The sequence below is a fragment of the Podarcis pityusensis genome (assembly GCF_964106645.2).
Source record: "Podarcis pityusensis genome assembly, chromosome: 2".
Lineage (NCBI taxonomy): Eukaryota > Metazoa > Chordata > Lepidosauria > Squamata > Lacertidae > Podarcis > Podarcis pityusensis.
In genome coordinates, this window is record NC_138029.1 from 106,238,621 (window position 1) to 106,253,115 (window position 14,495).

General features: G+C 44.3%; 1 protein-coding gene across 3 annotated transcripts; it reads left to right on the forward strand.

Moving 5' to 3' along the window:
* The first annotated feature begins 7,023 nt into the window (after positions 1 to 7,023).
* NDUFAF3 (NADH:ubiquinone oxidoreductase complex assembly factor 3) lies at positions 7,024 to 13,789 on the forward strand. 3 transcript variants are annotated; one of them, XM_080995929.1, is made up of 6 exons: positions 7,024 to 7,198; positions 9,051 to 9,243; positions 9,495 to 9,561; positions 10,886 to 10,986; positions 12,226 to 12,328; positions 13,596 to 13,789. In XM_080995929.1, exons 1-5 carry the CDS (start codon positions 7,122 to 7,124, stop codon positions 12,316 to 12,318), a joined length of 531 nt encoding a protein of 176 aa, XP_080852055.1. In that variant the 5' UTR covers positions 7,024 to 7,121; the 3' UTR covers positions 12,319 to 12,328; positions 13,596 to 13,789. The 3 variants fall into 3 exon arrangements, with proteins under 3 accessions (XP_080852055.1, XP_080852056.1, XP_080852054.1); XM_080995930.1 differs by having other exon boundaries at positions 13,601 to 13,789; XM_080995928.1 differs by having other exon boundaries at positions 7,026 to 7,198; positions 12,226 to 13,789.
* Positions 13,790 to 14,495: the final 706 nt, after the last annotated feature.

Sequence of the window (14,495 nt, forward strand, 5' to 3'; positions counted from 1 at the left end):
AAAGTGACTTCAGCGTCCAGATGAGCCCAGATGGCTTCAAACGATGCCAAGTGGGGAACAGAAGGCCTGCGCGTCCTTCCCACCCTATTAATGTAGAGAAGGAGGGAACCCAAGACCCTCTCCAAGCAGCTTATTGGGATTGGGTTTCACCTGTGGCTCTGACTCAACATGCAGGTGTGCAGGCTGCTTCCCCACCCGATCAGAGATTTGTTGTTGGGGTTTTTTTAAAGCCTGCGAGAGGGATTAAACAGCAAACCTGGGAGATGTGTGTCCTCCTCATCAACATCAAGTGATACCATGCTATCACTTGAGCTGTTCTCCCTGCGCACAAAATCCCACTGGGAAAGATTATTCTTGCTTGTGTTCTTCCCAGCTGATTGCCTTTCAGGTCTTGATGCCTGAACACCCTGAATGCCCACTTTTATGTACACCACTTAGAGAGGCAAATTATTAAGTGGCATGTTGTTGTTGTTTAGTCGTTTAGTTGTGTCTGACTCTTTGTGACCCCATGGACCAGAGCACGCCAGGCACTCCTGTCTTCCACTGCCTCCCGCAGTTTGGTCAAACCCATGCTGGTATCTTCGAGAACACTGTCCAACCATCTCATCCTCTGTCATCTACTTCTTGTGCCCTCAATCTTTCCCAACATCAGGGTCTTTTCCAGGGAGTCTTCTCTTCTCATGAGGCATATAAGATGTCTTAAAACGAAACAAAACAAACAACAACATAATAATGATAAGGTCTGAGGACAGTTCACAAAGTTGCTTCAGCTGATACTACAATTGCGACTGTGGGGGGGTACTAAAACCATAGGTTGCCAAATTAGTGTTTCATGTTGTGCCTTCCTTTTTTTTAACTGGGCACTGCTCCCTTTTGAGTCCCTTATTTCATTATTTATTTCTAAGTACAATGGTACCTCGGGTTAAGTACTTAATTCGTTCCGGAGGTCCGTTCTTAACCTGAAACTGTTCTTAACCTGAAGCACCACTTTAGCTAATGGGGCCTCCCGCTACTGCCACGCTGCCGGAGCACAATTTCTGTTCTCATCCTGAAGCAAAGCTCTTAACCCGAGGTACTATTTCTGGGTTAGCGGAGTCTGTAACCTGAAGCGTATGTAACCTGAAGCGTATGTAACCCGAGGTACCACTGTATCCTAATAACCATGCCCTTCAGTTTAAAGCAAAACTTCTAGCCGACAGGGTGGCTTCTTTCTGATGCAGTTAGACTACAACTCCCATGATTTCAGACCGTGGATCATGCTGGGGCTGATGGGAACTGGAGTCCAACAGCACCTGGAGGGGACCACGTTGAATATATCTGTTCTAGGGGGTCTAACAGCCCAGAAAACAATTTCAAAACAGCAACACAAAAATTACAAAAACAATGACTACAAACCAACTGTGCAGGGTATAAAGATAGCAGGAGCCATGTTCAAATCTGAAACAGATGAAAGGTTTTTTCTATGTTAGGCATTCAGTGTGGAACCTGCTATGCTTCATTTACTCTTTTTTTTTTTTTACAGGGCATCCGCACATCAGCAACTTCAGGTCATCCTGTAACTCTCCTGTGATTCTTCTGTCTTTTCTTGGACTGTCGTTTTTTAAAAGCACAGAAAAGTAGAGCGATCTCCATAGATGTAGGTGCCTTTACCATTACTCTCCTGTCTCAAACTGCATAGGGCAGCGGCTGGTGGGTGGGAGGAATGACCTGTGGCCCTCTAGATCAGGCATAGGCAAACTCGGCCCTCCAGATGTTTTGGGACTACAACTCCCATGATCCCTAGCTAACAGGACCAGTGGTCAGGGAGGATGGGAACTGTAGTCCCAAAACATCTGGAGGGCCGAGTTTGCCTATGCCTGCTCCAATATTGTTGGACTCCAACTCCCATCAGCACCAGTCAGCATGACCCCTGGTCAGGGATGATGGGAGTTGGTAGTCCGGCAACCTCTGGAGAGCTACAGGTTCCCTACTGCATACGGCTTTAACCAGAACTTCAAATTGTACTTGGATCTTACAGCTGTTTGTGTTTTAGTATTACCAAAAAATAAAAATAAAAATCCAGCATTTCTGACAAATCATTGTGGCAGCTGCCTGTGTGTGTGTGTGCACGCAAAGGGCAAGCAGGAAGCATCCCTGGGGTCAAGGAGAGATTGCAGTTGGCCCTTGAACCTTCAGTTTTGATCTTCTGATGCTAGGAACTTCCCCACAAACAGGAGATCACACAGAGGTGGGTTTCAGAGTCAGAACGGACCTAGATTCAGGTGGGAGGAGGAAGGCTTTAGGAGGAATTGGCTCTGGTGAGGGGCTCTGTTCTTGTCTCCAGGACACATACAAGTTCACGGGTTTGAATTTCTTGCCCACCCCTCCCTTTGCTGACACCTGGCACCTCCCCTGCCCCTCAAAACATACCCTCTGGCACCTGTTTTCCCGCCCCTCCTTCAAATTTGAGCCAGAATGGCTGGAAAACACCGGTCTTTGGGGACATTGGGGTATTTCCACAAGCACCTGTATGTTAATTGGAGACAAGGTGAGATACTGGCAGATTTCCCCATCCTGCCCAGTGGCAGATGGGCAGGATCATATTTGCCAAACCACAAGCGAATGGCATCCTTTTGCCACCCTAGGGCTAAGAACAGACTATGTGTGAGTGTGTGGCTATGTGCGTCTTGCCATTAGTCAAAGGCACCCCGCCAAATATAACCCAAAAGCTGTCAAATTAATAGCCAGAGTTTTGTTTGCTTGTGTGGCAGGTGATTCCATGAAAACATCAAACTTAGAGAGCCGTTTTTCATCTTCACATATAGTTAACAGGTTATATATGGAATCATAGAATTGTAGCGTTGGGAGGGATCCCAAAAACCACAGCTAAATGATCTCTGGCAGAATGGCCATCCAACCTTTGTTTAAAGACCTTCAGTGAAAGAAAATCCACCATCTTTGGAGGTAGTCCGTTCCAGTGTCGAATATCTCGTTACATTTAATATAATTTTAAAGATAATTTCCCAAAGTTTCGTGATCTGTTTTTCAAAATGGCATTTTACATGTGAGTAAAACAACCAGAAGCATCACATGCAAGATAACTCAGAACATCTCTATTCCACCCCCCTAAAATTCAGATAAAACCCTCTCCAAGAAAACAGACAATAGGTTAATGACCCTTTATTGTATTGATAGTTCTGCTTTCTTATTTGCTGAACTGACAATTTTATGCTAGGAGCAAGATCGGTTGTGTGTGTTACATTGGTCACAAAAAAACATACTCCACCCAAGTAGATGATAAGAAAAATCTATGTACCGTATTTTTTGCTCTATAAGACTCACTTTTTCCATCCCAAAAAGTAAGGGGAAATGTGTGTGCGTCTTATGGAGCGAATACAGGCTGCGCAGCTATCCCAGAAGCCAGAACAGCAAGAGGGATTGCTGCTTTCACTGTGCAGCAATCCCTCTTGCTGTTCTGGCTTCTGAGATTCAGAGTATTATTTTTTCTTGTTTTCCTCCTCCAAAAACTAGGTGCGTCTTATAGTCTGGAGAGCGAAAAATACGGTAGTTTAACTTTATTCTCTTCTTTGAGTTTCTTAGCATTAAGAAAATGTGGTTGGACGCTACCCAAAATGTGTTTAACACGCAACATTTCTTGTGACCAACGTAACTCCATAATGTGCAACTTAGATAGCACAAATGTGTTGTCATGTACATCAATTGAACCTCTTTTTAGGATTGTAATAATAATAATAATAATAATAATAATAATAATAATAATAATAATTTATTTATACCCCATCCTTCCCGGTTCAAAAACCGGGCTCAGGGCGGCTAACAACAAATTTAAAACACTTAATTGTAAAAGCAACATAAAATACAGTATAAAAACATGAATAATAAGCAGAGGTTGGGTGGCCATGTGTCATGGATGCTTTAACCGAGATGCCTACCTTGCCGGGGGTTGGACTAGATGACCCTCGGGGCCCTTCCAACTCTACGATTCTGATTCTTCCTGAGAGTTTCATAATTATTACGCCTATTATCATCAGTGTAGGGGATATTAGAAAGTTTCACAAAAAGAGACGGGTCCCTGCTCCCCAGAAGTTCACAATCTGAAAGGCAAGTCAGACTAAGCTATTTGCTATCGCTTTTAACAGAAACATAATATAATATATTAATATATTTGGCAGGTACCTTCCTTCGGCTAATTATCAGTAGACTTCTACTTTGGTATGCTTTAGAAAAGTGTAGAATTTGTATTTCTCCACTAGGCCCAGAGCTGGATTTAGGTTTGATGAGGCCCTAAGCTACTGAAGCTAATGGGGCCCTTTGTATGTCCCAACAAATTGTCACTGTTTTTTTGTGTTGAAAATAAGCTATATGGTAATTTATGGACCTAATAGGTATCTAAAGCCATTTGCACATGCAGAATGTAGGCACCCTATATCTAGAAATGAGCAAACCAGTGATATTTTAGGGATCAGGCTAGCAAGTGGGACCCATTTCTTACATCATAGGAACCTACGCAACACAAAACACTGTTCCTGTGTGTAGGTTTTATTTTCTTTGTTTTTTATATTATATTTTGGAAATGTACATCAAGTGTTTTTTTCCCTTTAAATTTGTTGCGACCCCCCAAGAGAGCGGGGCCCTAGCTACAGTTTATACGTAAATCTGGCACGGACTAGGCCCCACTTTTTCTTGAAGCATGAGCAGTAGAAACTCCTTCCAGCGTCCTCTCAGATGCATAAGAAACATGCCCATCCAGACTGCCTCTCCTTAGCTAGGCTGACTAGGTGGGTTTACATAGAACAGGCAAGAGGAAGCTTTCTGACTCTTAAGGACCACTTCCTGATCAGGATCTCCATCACAGACCAAATGTGACAGGTGGCCAACATCCCTTTTGCTCTCATCGGAGGGAAATCAGGCTTGTAAGGGAAGAGGAGGAGAAGGCTCCCCATCCCTTTTTAAGCCAGTCCCGTTGTGATTCTAAAGTGGGGAAAGACTCCCAAAGACTTTTTTGAGCATTTGGAAGTCTTTTTTTAAATGTGATATATCTTTATTGTTTTAAAATAGATACATTTATGCCAGGAAAGCAAACAAACAAACCAACAGACATACAAACAAATAAACTATAAATTGACAAACAGACAATAGCAATATATGAAACAGCACAATTCTTATAATTAACATCATTTGTACTCCCAATGATGTGAACGATTGTAAAACAAGAAATTAAAAATGACTTCCAATTAGTCTCACTGTACTTTATCTGTTGATTATCTTATACCGCACAGTTACAAATTTCTTATATAGTTTCTGTTAACTTCCCTACAAACTTATATTTATACAATGCAAAGTTCAGTCTAATTCTGCCAAGAAGTTTCCTTTTATACCGTAATTTTTAAAGAATACTTTAAAGAATTCTCCAATCCTTATAGACTATTTGTTTTGTTTGGCCTCTTATCCTTCCTGTCGTCTTTGGTGGCTGCAGGTATTCTACCATTAGGATTTGCCAATCCGCCATGTTAGGTATTGCTGTATTTTTCCAATTTCTTGCTACTAAGATTCTGGCCGCTGTCATCCCATACATGAACAATGTTCTTTTCGATTTCCCTATTTCTTTTGGCAATATACTAAATAGAAATATTTCTGGCCTTTTTTTAAATGTAAATTTGAATAATTTTTAAAGTTCTTCATAAATATTATTCCAAAATATGCATTTGGAAGTCTTTAAAGACCACAGCAAGACTGGGTTTAAGATCCCCACCTCCCTCGTAATGCTGTATCTTGCTGCAATCTTAAAGCGGGGAAACTCACACAAGCCTTGGGGAGTCTCCATCTCTTAAGATCGCAGCAAAATGGGGCTTAAAAGGGAAGGAGAGAGACTTCGCCGCTTCCTTTTTAGTGCTGAGTTCGGGTGCACCCCCAGAGCTCGCGAAAGAGTTTCCTCTCCCTTCATATGTGAAGAGGGAAGGATTCTGCCTAGCGCCAGTTCCTGCAGCGCTTTGAACGTTCCTGGCAAACCAGCTGTTTGTCGGGGGGCTTTGCAGACTGTTTCTATTGTAGTATTTCATGTTGCTTTATTGATTTGTGAAGTGCCTCTGACGTTATTTGGAATGGAAGGCGGCATACAATTGGTTTTAAATAGTGCAAAATAAAACCAGCCGCCTGTCAGCATGGTCATGAGTGATAGGCGTTGGAGCCCAGCAATAGAAGGTCCCTGAGTCTCCTCCTCTATTTTATAGGGACGAAACAGAAAGCTGGTTTTTCTTAGAAGTGTCATGCTTTGGCTTGTAATGCAGACTTGAATCCTCAAAGACTAAATAACAGAATCACGGAGATGGAAGGAACTGCAAGGCATAGCTGTCAACTTTTCCTTTTTTAAAGGAAATTCCCTTATTCCGAATAGGATTCCTCGCAAGAAAAGGGAAAAGTTGACAGTTATGCCGCAAGGGTCATCCAGCCCAACCCCCTGCAATGCAGGAATCTCAACTCAAGCATCACAACTAAAATAAAATAAAAAACCAAGACAAATTTTATGTATAGTAAAGCCGAAACCCCTTACTCAGAGTAAACCCCATGGGCCTTACATCTGCATAGGATTCCAGTTACATCTGCATAGGATTCCAGTGTGTATCTGAAGAAGTGTGCTTGCACACGAAAGCTCATACCAAGAACTAACTTAGTTGGTCTTAAAGGTGCTACTGGAAGGATTTTTTTTATCTGCATAGGAGTGTGCTTTCCGTCTAATAAAGTGATTATCAACTCGCTCGCAAAGACTGCGGCATCATAGAGTCGGAAGGGGCACCGCGGGTCATCTAGTCCAACCCGCTGCAATCCCGGAATCTTTTGCCCAACAGAGGTTGCAGGATGCCTCCTGTTCATTGAGCCTCCCATGTGGAAAGGGAAAAAATTGTGTGCCCGTTATACACTTGTCACCATCTAGTGGTGATTTTTCTCGGTGCAGTTTTATATCACAGGCTGCGCGCGCTCTCTTTCTCCCGCCACCAGGCAACCTCCGGTTCCTCCTCTTCTGGCTCCGCCTGCGAGAGTTCGGCTGGCGCCGCTCCGGGTCAGGCGCGCGATTTCTTGCTTTGCAAAGGGCGCCGCGTTTTGCGCCGCTTCCTCCTCCACGAATGGCTCCGCTCAGGCTGCTGGGGCCAGCCCTGGGCTGGAGGCTCGCTGCTGCGGCAAGGCCCGTTTATCTCAGCAGGTAAGCGGGATCTACACCCCGCGGAGGAAACTGACAGTGCCCTATGGCTCGGGGCCGCCTCCCTCGCCGTCAAGGATTCCCGTGACTTGGGTTTCGTGCCAGGCAGAAATCCAACTGGTCAAGCCTACCCCTTCACAGCATCTTCGGGCGGGGGGCGGGGAGGAACTAACGCTACTGAATTTCCGCCTGGCGTGAAGCTTTTCTGCCAGTAAGAAAAAACGGAGCAAGGAAGCAAGCCCTGCTTCTTAATGTTTTATGTTAGTGACTGAGCCTTGAAGCGGGGTGTCTAACTTTTTTGCCCTCCAGGTGCCATTGGGACGCAGCCCTCTCCATCTCTGACCATTGGCAGTGCAGGTCGGGGCTGATGGGACTTGGAGTCGCCACTTGCCCGTCCTGCACGATGTCAGCTTACACCACCCTGGTGCCTTCCATATATTTTATTTTTTTTTAAATATATTTTAAACTAATTATAATATATAAAAGTGTGCACCCACCCCCACACCACTCCACCCAACCTCCCAAAATTTCAACACCTCTTGTGATGGTTTGACCCCTTTCCTTTTTAACAGTACAAATACTATAAATACCTTCCATATCTCAAAATAATTTCTCCTCTCTATTCCCCATCTTACCTTGATAGCACACATTGATTTATCATTAATAGCTATATCCCACACCTCTTCGAACCAGTCTTCCATTTTATATTCGTCCTACCCCTTCCAGATGTTTTGGACTACAACTCCCATCAGCCCCTGCGAGCACAGCAGATGGGCAGTGCTGTAGGGTGCTGGACATTTGGAAGGCACTAGGCTGCCTGAGCTTGCTTTAGCTTATGTTTAACAACAACAACAACAACGATAATAATAAAGAAGTACTCTTAAGTACACGCAGAGTATATTTTTATTCTGCACAATTAATTTCTGAAACCACTGAGTTGCTGCGGCCAGCTCAAGCATACTGATATCCTGAGTGCTATGCTTGGAAGCCAAGAGCAAGAATTAGGAATATTTCTGCAAAGCAGCTGCTTTTAACCAAGCTTTTGAAATGGGATGACTTTTGTATTGTTATGATCTTGTATTTTGTAAGCCTTCTTGAGTTCCTTTGGTGAAAAAAGGTGGGGTATATGCTTTTCAAGTAAATAAAAAAGCGGAGAGGGACCCAGAACATTTATTATTATTATTATTATTATTATTATTATTATTATTATTATTAATTTATTTGTACCCCACCCATCTGACTGGTTAGCCCCAGCCACTCTGGGTGGCTTCCAATGTATATAAAAACATAATAAAACGTCAAACATTTAAATCTTCCCGATACAGGGCTGCCTTCAAGTGTCTTCTAAAAGTTGTGTCGTTCTTTATCTCCTTGACATCTGACGGGAGGGCGTTCCACATAGAAGGCGCCATTGCCAAGAAGGCCCTCTGCCTGGTTCCCTGTAACCTCACTTCTCGCAGTGAGGGAACTGCCAGAAGACCCTCGGAGCTGGACCTCAGTGTCCAGGCTGAGCGATGGGGGTGGAGATGCACTTACAACAGGGCTGAGGCCTTTTAAGGCTTTAAAAGTCAACGCCAACACTTTGAATTGTGCTCGGAAACATATAATTTTATTGAAACTTTCCAGCACGTTATGAAAACGAAACTAATCTAAATAAAAATAAAGAGGAAAACCGGAAACAAAAAAGAAAGAAAATGAGAAAGTGGGATATGAGAGAGAGAGGGGTAGACTTTAACCCTTATATCACACAGAAGGAGGTGGATCCTCTGAGCTCTCGCCTCCCAGCAGTGATCCTGAGTGCACAGTGATTTAGATACAATCTCAAGTGTCTTCTTCTCCCTACCTCCACCGCCAGGCCACCCCAGCGAGGCCACCGCCTGACACCTTCAGATGATGAGCTCTACCAGAAGACCACGATCCAGCACCTGGAGAAGGAATCCGAAGACATCATGTACATAGAAGGCTACAGTGAACGAGGCTTCAGCATCAGCGGGAACAAGGTGGTGGGGCCTTGCGCAGTCTTGCCACGAGCCATCCTGCAGTGGAACGTGAGTTTGGGGCGGGGTGGGGCCTTTCGACTCCTCAACATCCACCCCGATGCTTGGAAATGCGGACCGTGGTGCTAGGAAGGAGATTCCCTTATCTGCAGACAGGACTGTCAACCCTGGAAGATATTATTTCCAAGTCCTGAGATCCTTTGTTAGATCATTGATCTCACAACCATATCCTGAGCTGTGTAGCCTATTTTTTCTCTTCTAAAGTAATTACAGGACTTCCTTTTTCCACCCGTCCTTTCCAGGTTGGCACACATAAGGACATCACTGCTGAGAGCCTCGTCCTGTTCCGCCTGCTGGAGCCTCGAATAGGTACAAGTGCTCTAATTTCCCTTACGCCTGGCATGGGGAACCTCTGGCCTGCCAGATGTTGTTGGATTTTATATCCGATCATCCCCGACTTTTAGCTATGCTGGCTGGAGCTGGTGGGGAGTTCTTCTGGTCCAGCAATATGTAGACGGCCACAGGTCAGCCAACGCACACTTACTGTGCTCTTGTAGGGACGGGAAGGAAGCAAAAAGCAGGGAAGACGGTTTGTGAGCAACCTGCTTGTAATCATCCAGTTTTACACCTGGATACTGCCCCAAAACGTGCTTCAAGCTTGCCACCTGCTCTTCCTCTGAAGAGCAGCTTGCCTTGGGTTCCCAGGTGATGTACACAGTCCGCCTGACTTGCCTTGAGCAGTAGACCCCTGGGAAGACCCAGGGGAGATGGTGGGACCCCTGCAGGGAGTGGAAGTTCAGTTGTGCAGGAAAATGAAGTTTCATTGCACAGATGGAAGTCCTTGCACTAATGGGACTTCTTTTTTAAATTTCATTTATACTTTTCAGAGATATACATTTCGCTGATGTTACATTCATTTTGACATTTTAAAACTTGACTTCCTTTCACCTCTTTCTGCGGTTCCTTAAATTTATTTTTATTACCTTCTGCATATCCAAATTAACTTGCTCATTTATTTATAATATATATTACACACACACACACACACACACACACACACACACACACACACTTACTTATATAGCTGCAGGTTATAACAATAATCCTACCAGTGTTTTTATCTGTTTACAGTTTGTCTGTAAATATTCAACAAACCATTTCCATTCTTTTATAAAAAGAAGTTTGTTATCTTGATTTCTTATTCTTCCGGTATGTTTCGCCATTTCTGCATATTCTGCAAGTTTTTGTATCCATTCTTCCTATGCTGCCATAATGGGACAACTTCCCTGGGGGGGAAAACCCCATTGTGTTTTTATTAAATGATGAAATTAAACTTAAGAGTGGCAAACAGAATTTCCCATCCCTCTCTAAGAAACTGAGAGCATCTTGCTGCTTTGACTTGTATAATTATTATTTTTTAAAGTGTTTTTGTGTTAGCTTTTATTACTGGGGGGGCGGGACTGCATTAAATTATTTCAGGGGAATGTTTTTTTTAAAAAAGGGGAAATGGAATAGAGGCTGCAAATAGGATTCCTAGCAGCTGATCGGAGCCAAATGAAGCGGCTGGCATGACAGTCACAAACTGATCATCTTTGCCTCTCGCAGCCCATACCACTGAAGAATGCTCAGGAGGAAGGTTGAACTGGTGTCCATTCTAATCACTTTCTGTGGTTTCATCTGTTGGCTGTCCTAGAAATCCTGGTCCTGGGAACGGGAAGCAAGGTGGAGCGGCTGGATCCCGCGGTCCTGAAGTTAATGCGTCAGTGTGGGATTGCTGTGGAGGTACAAGATACGGTAAGAGGCCCAAAATGGGGACGAGAAGCAAAGGAGACAATCTTCTCCCTCAGTTCTAGTGCTTGCTTCATCTGAATCTCTCACCTCTGTATTTGAAACCTCTGCATTTAGAATCTGGAGCTGGACGGGACATGGTAGCAGCATGGTATCGTAGGCTTAGGAATCAAATTTGGGCCTAATGCTCCCAGTCCTGCTGGCAAAGAAATGTTGGCAATATCTGCCAACAACTTAAGGAAGAAGAAGAAGAGGAGTTTGGATTTGATATCCCGCTTTATCACTACCCTAAGGAGTCTCAAAGTGGCTAACATTCTCCTTTCCCTTCCTCCCCCACAACAAACACTCTGTGAGGTGAGTGAGGCTGAGAGACTTCAGAGAAGTGTGACTAGCCCAAGGTCACCCAGCAGCTGCATGTGGAGGAGCAGGGAGGCGAACCCGGTTCACCAGATTACGAGTCCACTGCTCTTAACCACTACACCACACTGAAATTGTATGGCGATGTACTTTATTTGGGGCAAATCTTATCTCTAGAGCTCCTTGGCTATTCTTTCCAACACCAGGTTTCTGGCTGCGAGGCCTCTGGTATATTGGTGTGGGTATTTTTCACCCCTTAAGAGTAGGAGCTTCTAGGTATTGATCACTACACTGGTAACATGAGCCGTTTGCTGCAGTGAGATACACTCTGTTCATTGCTGTTGTTTAGTCGTTTAGTCGTGTCCGACTCTTCGTGACCCCATGGACCAGAGCACGCCAGGCACTCCTGTCTTCCACTGCCTCCTGCAGTTTGGTCAGGCTCCTGTTGGTAGCTTCGAGAACACTGTCCAACCATCTCGTCCTCTGTCGTCCCCTTCTCCTTGTGCCTTCAATCTTTCCCAACACCAGGGTCTTTTCCAGGGAGTCTTCTCTTCTCATGAGGTGGCCAAAGTATTGGAGCCTCAGCTTCACGATCTGTCCTTCCAGTGAGAATGCAGGGCTGATTTCCCTAAGATTTCCCTCTGTTCATACTGGCTGTTTTTGCTGAGATGCACTCTTATCGTTAGATTTGCACTCTGCCTTGATCCATGCCTTCCCCAACCAAACTTCTTCTAGCTCAGTCAGTAGAGCATGAGACTAATTGCAGGGTCGTGGGTCTGAGCCCCACATTGGACAGAAGATTGCTGCATTGCAGCAGATTGGATGACCCTCATGGTCCCTTTCCAGCGCTACAATTCTGATTCTTGTTTCGTCTCATTGCTTTCGCAGCCCAATGCCTGTGCAACGTTCAACTTCTTGACAAGTGAGCGGCGTATGACTGCTGCCGGCCTTATCCCACCTCCCGGTGTAACACGGGGCTGAATCTCTGAGGGTAAGACCCAGGGGAAGGAAGAGTCTTTGGCAGGGCGAAGAAAGTGACGCTGTTGTCACGCCTGCCATGTTCTTCGTTGCTGTGTTTGAGGGACCCTCCTGTTTGAAAGCAACACAAGCCTTTGTGCCCCAAGGCGTATTTGTCAACCTGTATGAATGAGTGACAAGTCTTTTTTAAAAAAAATACAAGTACCCCAGCATGGCTAATTCTAGAGACAGCTTACTTAACACCCACTTTTGGGATGAGGCCCTGGGGTCTAGTAATGTAAAAAAGAAGAACTGCCTTCAGTTTGATCCACGTGCTAAATTAACTTCATGTGGCAACCTGGATTTGAGGATGGAGAGGCAGTCTTTCTTGTGGAAAAAAATCTAGCACTGTGGAGTTTGCACATTAGATCAGCTGATCGATGGAGATTGTTAGTTTCCCATAATTGCGGTCTAGATACTATACTACCAATGAGTGCTGGATATTAGCAATATTTTCAGTTATAGCACTCCTCAGTGTCTGTTTATGGTCTGCCTGCTTTGAGGGCTGCAGACTCCCCCCAAATAGTTGGAAGGAATAATTGGATATTCACAAAAAAACGAAACCTGTAATTATTGAAAAGGTTCAGGAACTTAGGAAAGAATAGAAACAGGGAGTTAGAATGTATTGTACAACCTAAGCAATAGAAAATATATTGGAATATAATACAGAATACTTATTTAGATTTGAGATTGATTCAGCAAAAATTGGCTTTTTGGATATACTGGCCTCCACAACTACTCTACAAGAAGGTGCTGTCAAACTCGGATGGACATTTGAAGTGTAATGCTGGAAATATCTGCTTAAGGCATATGATGTGGGATTGTCCAATGCAACTGGACTTTCTGAAGTTGTTGTATGTAACAACTTTGCATGAGCAAAATCCTTGATATTCATGGATGTTCGTGTGCTTTTAAATTATGTTCCAGTTGTATGGGATTGATGGCAGGACAACAAAAATTGATTTTGCAAGCCTTTAGAGAGTCACCGAGTGATTTATACTTCAAGCCTGGAAGGGTAAATATTCACCACCTATTAGAGAGTTGCCTAAAGACCTTAAATCCCTTGCTGCATCTGAACGTACTTTCTAGAAACATCAATTTCATTTGATATATGCTACCCAGCCGGCCAAGTGGATATCCAATCTCTCTATATAAATCACAGCAGATGTAATTGATGTAAGCTGACAGGTGTTCCTCCTCCTTTTTGTCTCCCCCCTTAATAATCTTGCAATAAAAATCAGTTAAGAATGAAGACAGGACAAGCCAATGACAGACCTTTGGCAATATGGATGGCATCCTTGAGCGAAGTGTGTAATCTTAGCATTTGAGCGTGGACTAGCCCAGAGTGGCGAAGGTCCAGAATATACTTGAAACAGAATAACGTGGAACTATATGTGTGTGTTTTCCCAGTCTGTATAAAGGGATTAAGGACCCACCTGTTACGTGGCTCTTTTAAGAAGCTGCTTCTACTGTCTCTTATGGGTTGGCAATTTCTGCGCAAAGGGAAGTAGTGGGGACCTTCAAGCCCTGGTGTGTAGGCTTTGAGCCATCCATCCAGCCTCTCCTCACATTGTGTGCTTTAAGAAGCATTTTATGTGGAACCAGCAGTGAATTGCATTTCTGTAGCCCGCCTTCCAAGATGCCACAGAACTGGCAGGCGTGCTTTTAAAAAACTATTCTCACAACAACCTTATGAGGTGGGGCAGATAGATTATTTGAACCTGGGTTTTCTCCAATAACACCCCCCCCCCGCCCCATTTCTGAACCACCCAAATTTTATGAAGGAAACTGAAAAAGTGTAAGCCCAACAACCTTGCGTGTGTGTGTGTGTGTGTGAGAGAGAGAGAGGGGGGGGGAAGGAAGGGAGGGAGGGAGGGAGTGAGTGTGGAAGCCAGGGGAAGGAAGGGAAATGGTGTGACCATTAGACTACTCAAAGGAGATCTTGGGGCCATTTCAGGCACACAAACCTCTTGGAAGTTCAAATATGTCACAAAGGGGAAAGGAAACACTTATGTGAGCTGTTCTCTGCAGAGCTGGCGCTCTTGATATGTCATGTCTTAGTCCCAGCAGCTCCCTTGCATGTTGCAGTTCTCTCTCCCAGATGAAACATGCAAACCCACTTGGCATGTTGCAGTAGCAGC